General features: G+C 38.9%; 1 protein-coding gene across 1 annotated transcript; it reads left to right on the top strand.

Annotated features, from left to right (window-relative positions):
• Window positions 1-601: 601 nt before the first annotated feature.
• Window positions 602-2,175, top strand: LOC147425351 (uncharacterized). Its single transcript, XM_086500580.1, has 2 exons — window positions 602-1,278; window positions 1,606-2,175. The coding sequence occupies exons 1-2, from the start codon at window positions 895-897 to the stop codon at window positions 2,173-2,175; spliced, it is 954 nt and encodes a 317-aa protein (XP_086356706.1). The 5' UTR covers window positions 602-894.
• Window positions 2,176-12,030: the final 9,855 nt, after the last annotated feature.

Consider the following 12,030-nt stretch of genomic DNA (forward strand, 5'->3'; position numbering starts at 1 on the left):
CATTGAGCAGAGCATCTTGTAGGGCCATGCTACCTTCTCCAAAGGGGAAGGGCTCAGAGGGGGTTCAACACGGTGGGAAAAAGAAACACCAAGCAGGAGACGAGGGAGCCGAAAGGGGCAACATTGCATGAAGGGGTGGCGAACTCTGGTTCCTCGACACACGCTACCCACTTTCTACTCTTTCGTGAACTAAGAGCTTGTTCCTTCATCCTAAACAATATTTGAATTGAGGTTGGAACCTTGAAAGCGTTGAATAGAAAAGTAGTTAACTGTGTTCAAACATTTACGCTATAAATGGGGTCATTTATGATCCGCTAACACTAAAATGGGCCGGTGTACAAGTCGAGATGCTAATGAAACAGTGAAAGTGGGGGCATGCATGCATACGTACAGTCCACATAGGATGCGTTTAGGCCCATAATTAGTCCTACCGCAAAGTTGCACAAAACCTTATTATCAAAACAGACTCCTTATATTTATGAGAGCGCTGCTCCCTTGACTTGCTATGATAAGGGGTTTACTTAAATCAGTTGAGAGCGCCTTGGATGCTTTCTGTTGATTATGTGTTGCGATGAGGTATTTAATTGGGTTTGCAGCCAAATGGTTTGTGCTGAATTCTGTCAATAATCGGTAATTAAAATCTCGGATTAGTATTGGTTGGGCTCCTGATTAGGGATTTGGATTTGGGTTTCGTGAATTATCTGAGGGATTGATCGGAAAGGTACTGCTAATCAGCTACGCGTATACTGCTAATCATGTTTATCTAGCGATAATTAGCTTATTCGGTGATTAATTATCGCTGTAGTTAGCGACTGTGGTAGCTAATTAATTAGCAAGTTAAGTCGCATCGTACAGCTCTTCATTTGTCAGCTTCCCTAGCACATATATACAGCAATGGCGGCTATGTCGATGGCGACACTCTGCAGTAGTAACGCAAATTATGTAGAGGCTAATGAGGCAGGCGTACTTAATCACGCGGTGGGGCGGAAAAGCCAAAATGCAGCTGGCGGAGAAAGAGCCCACATAATCGACTCTGCATCAGCGCCATCGACGTCCTCGTCTTCTTCAGGAGGCCGCTGCTGGCCTTCATCGCAGAGATGGTGCAAGGAAAGCTTGACAGCTATGGAAACCCACCTCTCCCTTCTGCAGCAAACTAGCCAGACTCCCGCCCTGAATGCAAAGCTGAGTCGCGCTGCGCCCCCGCTTGATCTTGCTTCCCATATGGGTGCCGCATTAGCTCAGCTTCCCTATGGCTGGGAGCAACACCTAGATCTCAGGGTATGGAGCTCTCTCTCTCTCTCTCTCTCTCACACACACACACACACACACACACACACACACCTTGAAAATTTCATCATTCATTTCACTAGTACTGTTGCTTAACTATCTAGGAAAGCTTAACCTTCAGGATGTGTACACACGCCTTGAAATCTCATAACCAATTTCACTAATACTGTTGCTTAGCTATCTAGGGACGCTTACCTTCAAGGTGTGTGTGTGTGTGTGTGTGTGTGTGTGTGAGAGAGAGAGAGAGAGAGAGAGAGAGAGAGAGAGAGAGGTATCATATTTTCAGATCTCTGACATCATTTTAGTATTTCAACACAGACAGGGAGAATTTATTACTTCAACTGGGAGACCTGCAAGAGATCATACAATGATCCCCGGAAGGCGCTGCGGAGGGCGGAGGAGATTGTAAACGGGTTGATGCAGCAAGCAATGAATAATGCACTTAAATTGGCAGAAGGCAAGGACTATATCAATCATGAAGAGAAGCTACAATCCAGTGTAACACAGGAACTTAATGGAGTGTGTGGGTATAGCAAAAACTTGAATATCTTAATGCAGCCCTGCAATGATATAAGCAAAAATGATGAGGAGATGGAAGTGGAAAGCAAATGGAAACCAAATGAAGAACTCGCAGACCGCTTCTCTGACAACGAGCTCAGACAGGGCTCGCAATCGGATGACATGACTAATGGCAGCATTAATTTTCTGTCCTCCTTGATCAGAACTAATTCTGATGATCACAGTCATAATGATGGCTCGAATGCACCGAATAAACTCGATGCAAGTACACCCAAGCTTGAAGCATTGAGTTGCCACCACTGCCTTTCTCATATCATCATCCACATTGCCAATCCTTGGTGCCCACTTTGTGGGTTTGCCCTTGTCTGATACATTCTCATATGGCTTGCATTTTGTTCATCACATCACATACATTGTATCATATTTTGCTTAAACTCTAGAATATCTCATACCATCATCCACATTGCCAATCCCAATTGGTGCTCACTCTGTGGGCTTGCCCCTGTATGATACACTCTCATATAGCCGGCTTGTTGTAGGCTTGCATTTTGTTCATCACATCACATACATTGTATCATATTTTACTCAAAATTCTAGAATTTAGCTTGCCTTTATCATTTTGTTCTTGTAAATCATCTCCTTAGTAGGTCTCGACAATTTGGGAAAAATAAAAACCCCTATCAAAACATTTGAAATGCAAGAGTGAGGAAATGAAAAGCCTCTTGAAAGTGGAAAGTAGAAGACTTTTTTATTGTGTGTGTGTATGTGTGTGTGTATATATATATATATATATATATATGTGTGTGTGTACATGTATATATCTATATGTATATATGTACATGTATATATCTATATGTATATATATATGTGTGTGTGTGTGTGTGTGTGTGTGTGTGTATGTATATGTATATATATATGTTTCATTTCAACCTCTTCCTAAAGTTTGTTTGCACTATATGTGTTTTAAATGTTTATTTTTATTTTTTAAAGCAACATAGATATAAATTGTTATCACATCTTTGCCTCATTAATCTTTATGATTAAACTGCTAATCTTTTAAGTGGTTGTTTGTTCATGGGCAATTCATGTGTGGCATTGGTGCTAGCTCTATCACCACAATGTTTTTTGGTTATTAATTTTAAACAAACATTGTGGTGTTTAATATATCTATCCCATTTGTATATTAAACTAATACTTAATGTAAACTTCAATGCCTTGAGGTGTGAATCCCATTGTGCTTGAAAATCACATGTATTAACAATTAGCATTGATTTTGTTTTATTTTTACATGGAAGCACTACGTTCATTTTCGAATTTTGGTTGTTTGCAATACTCACAATTGTGAGTGGTAGTTCTAGGAAAGCATGTATATTAAGGCTCAAGCAGAGTCTATGCCTTGAGGACCCAAAAGATACAGAAGGATACAAACATGTATCCTTTCTTAGCAACTATTATAGAGCTTATTCAAGTTATGTTTTGATTGGTAGCCAAAAACCTATAATTAGCACTTTCTCTAATATCTTGAAGTGTCTGCTTCCACTCTTCATAAACTTAGTGTTTTCAATAGAGAGAATCCATTTCCTGCTTTCGTGCATGATCTCTTCAAACTTAGTGCTTGCAGGACTTCCTTTGAGTACTCAAAAAATTCATCATTTCCAAGTTTGTTTGAGATGGGAAAAGTAGATAATTTGCTTGCAAGCCAACATGGTTGGGTTATTGAAACCCTTTCCTCCTATACTGAGATCGTTCTTGTAAAAAGGGATTTTCTAGGTTTTCTACAACCATTTGCAGATTTTTCCCAGAAGGCCTTCCGTGATTAGGCAGTCTTAAAATACATAGAGGGGGTCCTAATTGTCACTTTGCATCTTGAGCATAGATTTGTGCCTATTCCTCTGTCTTATTCTTTAGTGTTGACTTTTGTGGCTATTTTTCTCCCAAAAGGGCCGTAGTGAATCACCTTCGATCTTAGTGTGCTAGAGAGACCAGTAGATGATGGAGTTTCTAAAGTACCTAGTTGTCTCCCCATTTTACTGCTTCTAAATGCTCTTACATACTTATGCACCAGCTCATCCGTGTTTCCATCTAGCTTTACATCTTTCCTCGGTAATTCCAACAACTTGTCATGAACTCCTATCTCTTTTCATCATCTCCCAAGGAGAAGAGCTTTACCTTGTTTGTCATATCCCATGTCATAATGGCCCAAGCTCGATCTTGATTTGCTAATACCACCATAAATTTTGCATGTTGGGCCTCTACATGATTTATTGGGTTGAGTATCCCAATTTCACCTTGCTCTTTGGATCTAGTAACCCACTCCCATTTTCCCCATTGCCACTGTATCGTATCTTTGGAACTATTTTCCATAAGAAATGTTTCACAGGTTTTAAGAACTCTTTCAATTGCACTTAGCCATCTTCAAGATTGGAATCATGAACAAATTGATTAGCCTCGCTCTGGTGTGGAAGGAAAGAAGCACATACTCTCTCATCTTTTTATTTTGCTTCTAACTTTGTCAATGACCCATTGAAACTTTTGTTTGTCATAGACTCCTACCGATAGTGGGGTCTCAAGGTGGGAAACATGATTCCTTTAGAGACAATTCCTCCCGACCAATTTGTCAGGATGAATGTATCATTCTCTTAAAGCAAGATCAGCCTCGACTTCTCTGAAGAGGAGATCATTTTCTGAAAGGGAGATCAATCTTGAGTTTCAATGTTGCATTTAGAGCCTGAAGCAATGGAAAAACATTTAGACTATCTTAAGTGCCTTAATGAGTATCCGTGGGATGTTTTTTAGGGAAAAGACCATATTAGGTAAAGTGGGAAAATCCCAATTCCCAGGTTGGACAACTTTCAATATATCATGTACAAAATATAGAGATTTTGTCAAAAATTTGAGTTTTCTTAAGGTCTCATTCCACTTTATGCACATACAATACACAATGAAAACAACTAAAATACCATGGTTTCAATCAATTGGATTATTAGGAGACGAGTATATTGCATCCATTATCGTTGTCTATGTTCTACTGTCCTACCTACAACTTATCTCAACATGGAGAGCTTGGTTTCTAGGTCCACCACTTGTCCAAGTTAATGTAAAAGTGACTCAAGGTTCACAACTTGTGAAAGCAAGGATCCATTGAGGAATACAATCCACTTGGCTATTTTTTCTTAATTTATTGCATGTGACATTCAAGCAAGGTCCACTTCTAATCTATAACTTCTTAATTTGAGGCATGGGGCATACATAAAATATGTAGCATATGCTCTATTGCCTCATAGGAAGGTTGGTTTCAAGGTGCACTTATCCATGCTAGCCTATCTTGGAGAAATGATGGAGCTTGCTTCTCTCCTTGTTTCAATGGAGACTAGCTTGGACAAGTGGTGGACCTTTGCTTCTCTCTATGTTTCAATAGAGTTAGCTTGGACAAGTGGTGATCTTGGAACAAAACCCCCATGGAAAACATATCATGGGTATTCCAAGTGATTAGAAAGATTACCATTTAAGATATAACCTTATAGGTTGGATAAATGGAGCTTGGCTTGGAGAAATGGTGGACCTTTGATTCTCTCCATGTTTCAATGGAGCCTATCTTGGAGAAATGGTGGAGCTTGCTTCTGTCCATGTTTCGATGGAGCCTAGCTTGAACAGTTGGTGGACCTTTGCTTCTCTCTATGTTTCAATAGAGTTAGCTTAGACACGTGGTGGATCTTCAAACTAAGCCAACTACTATCAATGTTTCCTAGCTTGGACAAGTGGTGGAGTGTTTCTCTACTCCATGTTTCAATGGATCTTAGCTTGGATAAGTGTTGGACCTTAAAACAAAAACCCCATGTACAACATAGAATGGATTTTCTAGATTTCAATGGAGTCTAGATTTAACAAATGGTGGAGCTTGTCTTCATCCATGTTTCAATGAAACTAGCTTGGAAAAGTGGTGGACCTTGTAACAAACCCCCCCATGTACAACATATCATTGGTTTTCTAAGTGATGGGAAGGAATACCATTCAAGATATAAACTTATAGCTTGGATAAGTAGTTGACTTTAAAACCAAATTCATCATAATACAATGAAATACAGGTTAGCCAATTCCTAAATCTTGAGACCAAACCTCCCATGCTATTAGAGATAATATATTGGATAAGTGGTGGACCTTCTATTATTTTCCCATGCCTAGTTTAGACTACCGATACACTTTGCAGCTATAAAGGTTGGACGAGTTGTGGAGCCTTGTTTCTATCTATGTTTTAATGGATCCTAGCTTGGACAAGTGGTGGACCTTGGAAAAAAGCTTCCATGTACAACATATATGAGGTTTTTCATGTTTTAATGGAACCTATCTTGAACAAATGGTGAAGCTTGCTTCTCTCCATGTTGATTTTGGAACTACCTTAGACAAGTGGTGGAGCTTTGCTTTTCTACTATTCATAATACAATGAAGTATAGGTTGGTTACATGGTGAATCTTAAGGCCAAACCTCCCATTTTACTAGAGATGATAGGTTGGACAAGTGGATCAACCTTCTATCATTTCTCCATGACTATATTGGACAATTAGTAGACCTAACATCTCTCTATGTTGTCTAGAGATAAGCTTGGACAAGTGATGGACCCTGCTTCTCTCTTCCCTTGGTTTACTAGTTTGAAGACTCAGTATATATACTTTCTTAGATCTAGCTTGAACAAGTGGTGGACCTTGTATCCACAATCTTAATTCATTACAAAAAAGTATATGAAAAAATAACATAGGAATCTTGGTTTGAAGGTCAAGCAATTAGGTTCCAAATGCACATAATAATATATTTTCCACCCATAATAAAAGAAAGTTAAATATGTTATCACCAAATTGACAAAGGTAACGTACTCCAAGAATTCTAGCTTTGCATCTTGTCAGATCTAAATCTTCATCAAGGCGACATGCATGTATACATCAACTTTCAAGCCATTCAAGAATACATGCACTTAGATTCCATAGTTTTGTTTTCAAAGTCTTTTAGGTTCTAAAACTCTTTCACATAAAGTATGTAATGACAAAATTCTTGAAGCAAACATTTGTGCCCAAGAAAAAGATCCCTCTCACATATTTAAAGTCCATGAATTCTCTGATCCATACTTACAAGTTTTATTTTGACATCAAACATCAATTCTCTCATAGTTACAAATAAATGCAACCTCGATATGAATTGACAAAAAATGAATTTCTTTTACTATATGACCCAACATAGGCCCCAATCAAATAAAAAATGAGTCCCCAAAAATTTGGGTGCACTCTAGCAATACATCAGAGTCCCCTTACAATAGGATGCACTCCAATAGTACATTGAAGTCCCCTTAGAGTAGGGTGCACTCCATTCAAGTGTTCATAAAATTGACACACCTTTGTTTTTTATAAAAAAGACTATATCAAATTATACAAATGTTGAAAGATACACACTAGAATAAAAAAAGCATCTTATGGCCATATTTATTCAATTCTTTCGTGTTGACAAGTACACACCAAGGACATAATTTGTCTCAGAATCACTATACTGATTTACAATTGTGTTGTATGTATAGACTCTCTTATCTCTTGCATACAACCATCCTACCAACCATGGAATTATGGTTCTCTGCAAGAAGTTTTGAAGTTGCTCGGAAGTTTGCCTCCACATCTTTGGAAATATAAGATATGTCCCTGGCATGTTCCACATCACCCTATATGGAGTGTCATAAAAAATTAAGGTATTGTTTGCATCCAAATCCTCAAATATCTTCCAAATATCACTCAAATTTTTGTGATAAACCCTTGTAAATCCTAACATAATATTTGGATTTTGGCAATTTTTGTTACTCATAAACACCTTGAACTTGGTATACTGCTCAGGAAAACATTTTTGTGTGATGCGTTGCACCCTTGTTAAGTTATAGCAACTCCATATCCATAGCTCAAAGTATTCAGCACAAAAATCCAAAAAACTTTGTGCGTCTGGTCGCACCACATGATAAACTTCATCTTTATCCTCCACAAGTCGCATGTGTTGAGCCCAAGATGGCATAGAATCTCCATGTTTCATTTCAATTGTCTTGAGAAGTAACCCCTCTAGATCCAAGATAAGTACTCTTTTGATGTCCTTGAAAGCAAGTGGTAGGTGATAAGGAGGTGATTCATTCCTTGGACAAGGTCTTGGAGGAGGTTGGATGGGTAATTCAATAGTTTTCTTCAATTTATGCCAGCATATAGCCAATCCATTTTTCTGTAATGGTTCTGAAATTAAAGAACAAGAACACTTAATGCAAACACAACAATAGACATGAGTTTTACATTGTCTACCCTAAGGTTTTATTAGATACCAAAATCCATCTATGATCTACTCATTAATAGAAAGAAAGTCAAATTAAAATCCTGACTCTTTTTTATGCTACACTCTCTCTTAGTCTCAATACCATGGAGTCAACTAGACTTAAGTCAACTAATAACTACTACTTGTTGTTAAAGGTATGCTTGAAGTGCATAAGGCTTAACCAATGCTCTAGTGTAGAATGGGTATTTAGGTCTCAAGGTCTACCACTTATCCAAGCAAAGATCCATTTAGATATGGAAACCCAATTTTTCTTAATATAATGATATAGAGTGGACAAGTGGTGAATCCTGAGACCAAACCACTCATGCTACTAGGGATAATAGGTTGGACAAGTGGTGGACCTTGAATGTAAACCCCCCATGTACAAAGTATCAGGGGTTTTGGGTATTTCAATCGACTCTAGCATCTTCGAGACATGGTGGAGCTTACTTCTCTCCATGTTTCAATGGAGTCTATCTTGGATAAATGGTGGAGCATCATTCTCTCCATGTTTCAATGGAGCCTAGCTTGGACAAGTGGTGGACGTTTGTTTCTCTCTATGTTTGAACAGATTTAGCTTGGACAAGTGGTGGACCTTGAAACAAATCCCCCAATGTAAAAGATATCAAGGACATTACAAGTGGGTGAGAAAAAACATTCAATATATAACCGATAGGTTGGACAAGTGGTGGACCCCTTAACACCCAATATTATTAATATAATGACATAGAGTGGACAAGTGGTGAATCTTGCGACCAACCTACTAGGAAAAGTAGGTTGGACAAGTGGTGGACCTTGAATGCAACCCCCCATGTACAAAATATCACTCATGCTACTAGGAATAATTTGGTATAAAGGTCCATGTTTCAATGGAGCCTAGCTTGGAAAAGTGGTGGACCTTTGTTTCTCTCTATGTTTCAATAGAATTAGCTTGGACAAGTGGTGAACTTGGAACAAAACCCCCATGTAAAGCATGTCATGGGCATTACAAGTGGTGAGAAAAAATACATTCAAGGTATACCTTATAGGCTGGACAAGTGGTGGACCTTAGCACCCAATTCCTCTTATTATAATGACATAGAGTGGAAAAGTGGTGAATTGTGAGACCAAACCTACTAGGGATAATAGGGTGGACAAATGGTTGACCTTGAATGTAAATCACCCATGTACAAAATATCATGGGTTTTGCGTATTTCAATGGAGCCTAGCATCTAGGAGACATGGTGGAACTTACTTATGTCCATGTTTTAATGGAGCCTATCTAGGAGAAATGGTGGAGGTTCCTTCTCTCCATGTTTCAATGGAGCCTAGCTTGGACAAGTCGTGGACCTTTGTTTCTCTCTATGTTTAAATATGGTTAGCTTGGACAAGTGGTGGATCTTGGAATGAAACTCCCATGTAAAACATATCATGGGCATTTCAAGTGGCGAGAAAGGATACCATTTAAATATAACCTTATAGGTTGGACAAGTGGTGGACCTTAACACAATATAATGACATAGAGTGTACAAGTGGTGAATCTTGAAACCAAACCACTCATGCTACTAGGGATAATAGGTTAAACAAGTGGTGGGCCTTGAAATAAAACCCCCTAGAGTGTTTCAATGGAGCCTAGCTTGGAAACATGGTAAAGCTTGCTTCTCTCCATGTTTCAATGCAGCCTATCTTGGATAAATGGTGGAGCATCATTCTCTCCATGTTTCAATGGAGCCTAGCTTGGACAAGTGGTGGACCTTTGTTTCTCTCTATGTTTGAATAGAGTTATCTTGGAAAAGTGGTGGACCTTGGAACAAAACCCCATGTAAAACATATCATGGGCATTACAAGTGGTGAGAAAAAATACCATTTAATATATAACCTTATAGGTTGGACAAGTGGTGGACCTTAACACCCAATTATTATTAATATAATGACATAGAGTGGATAAGTGGTGAACTTGGGACCAAACCTACTAGGAAATAGGTTGGACAAGTGGTGGACCTTGAATGCAAACCCCCCATGTACAAAATATCACTCATGCTACTAGAATAATTTGGTATTAAGGTCCATGTTTCAATGCAGCCTAGCTTGGAAAAGTGGTGGACCTTTGTTTCTCTCTATGTTTCAATAGATTTAGCTTGGACAAGTGGTGGACCTTGGAACAAAACCCCCATGTAAATCATGTCATGGGCATTACAAGTGGTGAGAAAAAATACCATTCAAGCTATAACATTATAGTTGGACAAGTGGTGGACCTTCACCCAATTCCTCTTAATATAATGACATAGAGTGGACAAGTGGTGAATTCATGAGACCAAACCTACTAGGGATAATAGGTTGGACAAGTGGTTGACCTTGAATGTAAACCCCCCATGTACAAAATATCATGGGTATTGGGTATTTCAATGGAGCCTAGCATCTTGGAGACATGGTGGAACTTATTTCTCTCCATGTTTTAATGGAGCCTATCTAGGAGAAACAGTGGAGGTTCCTTCTCTCCATGTTTCAATGAGCCTAGCTTGGACAAGTGGTGGACCTTTCTTTCTCTATATGTTTTAATAGAGGTTAGCTTGGACAAGTGGTGGACCTTGGAATGAAACCCCATGTAAAACATATCATGGGCATTTCAAGTGGCGAGAAAGGATACCATTTAAAATATAACCTTATAGGTTGGACAAGTGGTGGACCTTAACACAATTCAATATAATGACATAGAGTGTACAAGTGGTGAATCTTGAAACCAAACCACTCGTGCTACTAGGGATAATAGGTTGGAAACATGGTAAAGCTGGACCTTGAATGTAAACCCCCTCATGTACAAAATTATGGGTTTAGGGATTTTCAATGGAGCCTAGCTTGGACACATGGTGGAGATTGCTTCTCTCAATGTTTCAATGGAACCTATCTTGGAAAATGGGTGGATCATCCTTCTCTCCATGTTTCAATGGAGCCTACCTTGGACAAGTGGTGGACCTTTGCTTCTCTCTATTTTTCATAGAGTTAGCTTGGACAAGTGGTGGGTCTTGGAACAAAACCCCTTTGTAAAACATAGCATGGACATTACAAGTGATAAGGAAAAAATATCATTCAAGATATAACCTTACAGGTTGGAAAAGTGGTGATGGACCTTGACAAGTGGTGAAGGATACCATTTAAGATATACCCTTATAGGTTGGACAAGTGGTGGACCTTAACACCCAGTTATTCTTAATATAATGACATAGAGTGGATAAGTGGTGAATCTTAAGACCAAACCACTCATGCTACTAGGTATATAACGTTAGAGAAGTGGTAGACCTTGAATGTAAACACCCCATGTAACAAAATATCATGGTTTTAGGGTGTTTCAATGAGCCTAGAATCTTGGAGACATGGTAGATCTTGATTCTTTCCATGTTTGAATGGACCTATCTTGGAAAATGATGGAGCTTACTTTCTCTCCATGTTTCAATGGAGCCTAGCTAGGAGACAAGTGGTGAACCTTCCTTCTCTCTATGTTTGAATAGAGTTAGCTTGGACAAGTGGTGGACCTTTCTTCTCTCTATGTTTGAATAGAGTTAGCTTGGACAAGTGGTGGACCTTGGAATGAAACCCCCATGTAAAACATATCATGGGCATTTCAAGTGGTGAGAAAGGATACCATTTAAGATATAACCTTATAGGTTGGACAAGTGGTGGACCTTAACACATAGTTCTTCCAATATAATGACATAGAGTGTACAAGTGGTGAATCTTGAGACCAAACCACTCTTGCTACTAGGGATAATAGGTTGACAAGTGGTGGGCCTTGAAATAAAACCCCCCATGTACAAAATAAAATGGGTTTAGGGTATTTAAATGGAGCCTAGCTTGGAGACATGGTGGAGATTTCTTCTCTCAATGTTTCAATGAACCTATCTTGGAGAAATGGTGGATCATCCT

This window comes from Adiantum capillus-veneris, chromosome 25 (genome assembly GCF_014529385.1).
Source record: "Adiantum capillus-veneris isolate H3 chromosome 25, ASM1452938v2, whole genome shotgun sequence".
Lineage (NCBI taxonomy): Eukaryota > Viridiplantae > Streptophyta > Polypodiopsida > Polypodiales > Pteridaceae > Adiantum > Adiantum capillus-veneris.

What these genes read in the sequence shown, in the direction of transcription:
- LOC147425351 (XM_086500580.1), top strand. Translation starts at nt 895, where the DNA reads ATGGCGGCTATGTCGATGGCGACACTCTGCAGTAGTAACGCAAATTAT. An exon ending in AGCAACACCTAGATCTCAGG is followed by an intron (nt 1,279 to 1,605) that starts GTATGGAGCTCT and finishes ATTTCAACACAG; the next exon opens with ACAGGGAGAATTTATTACTT.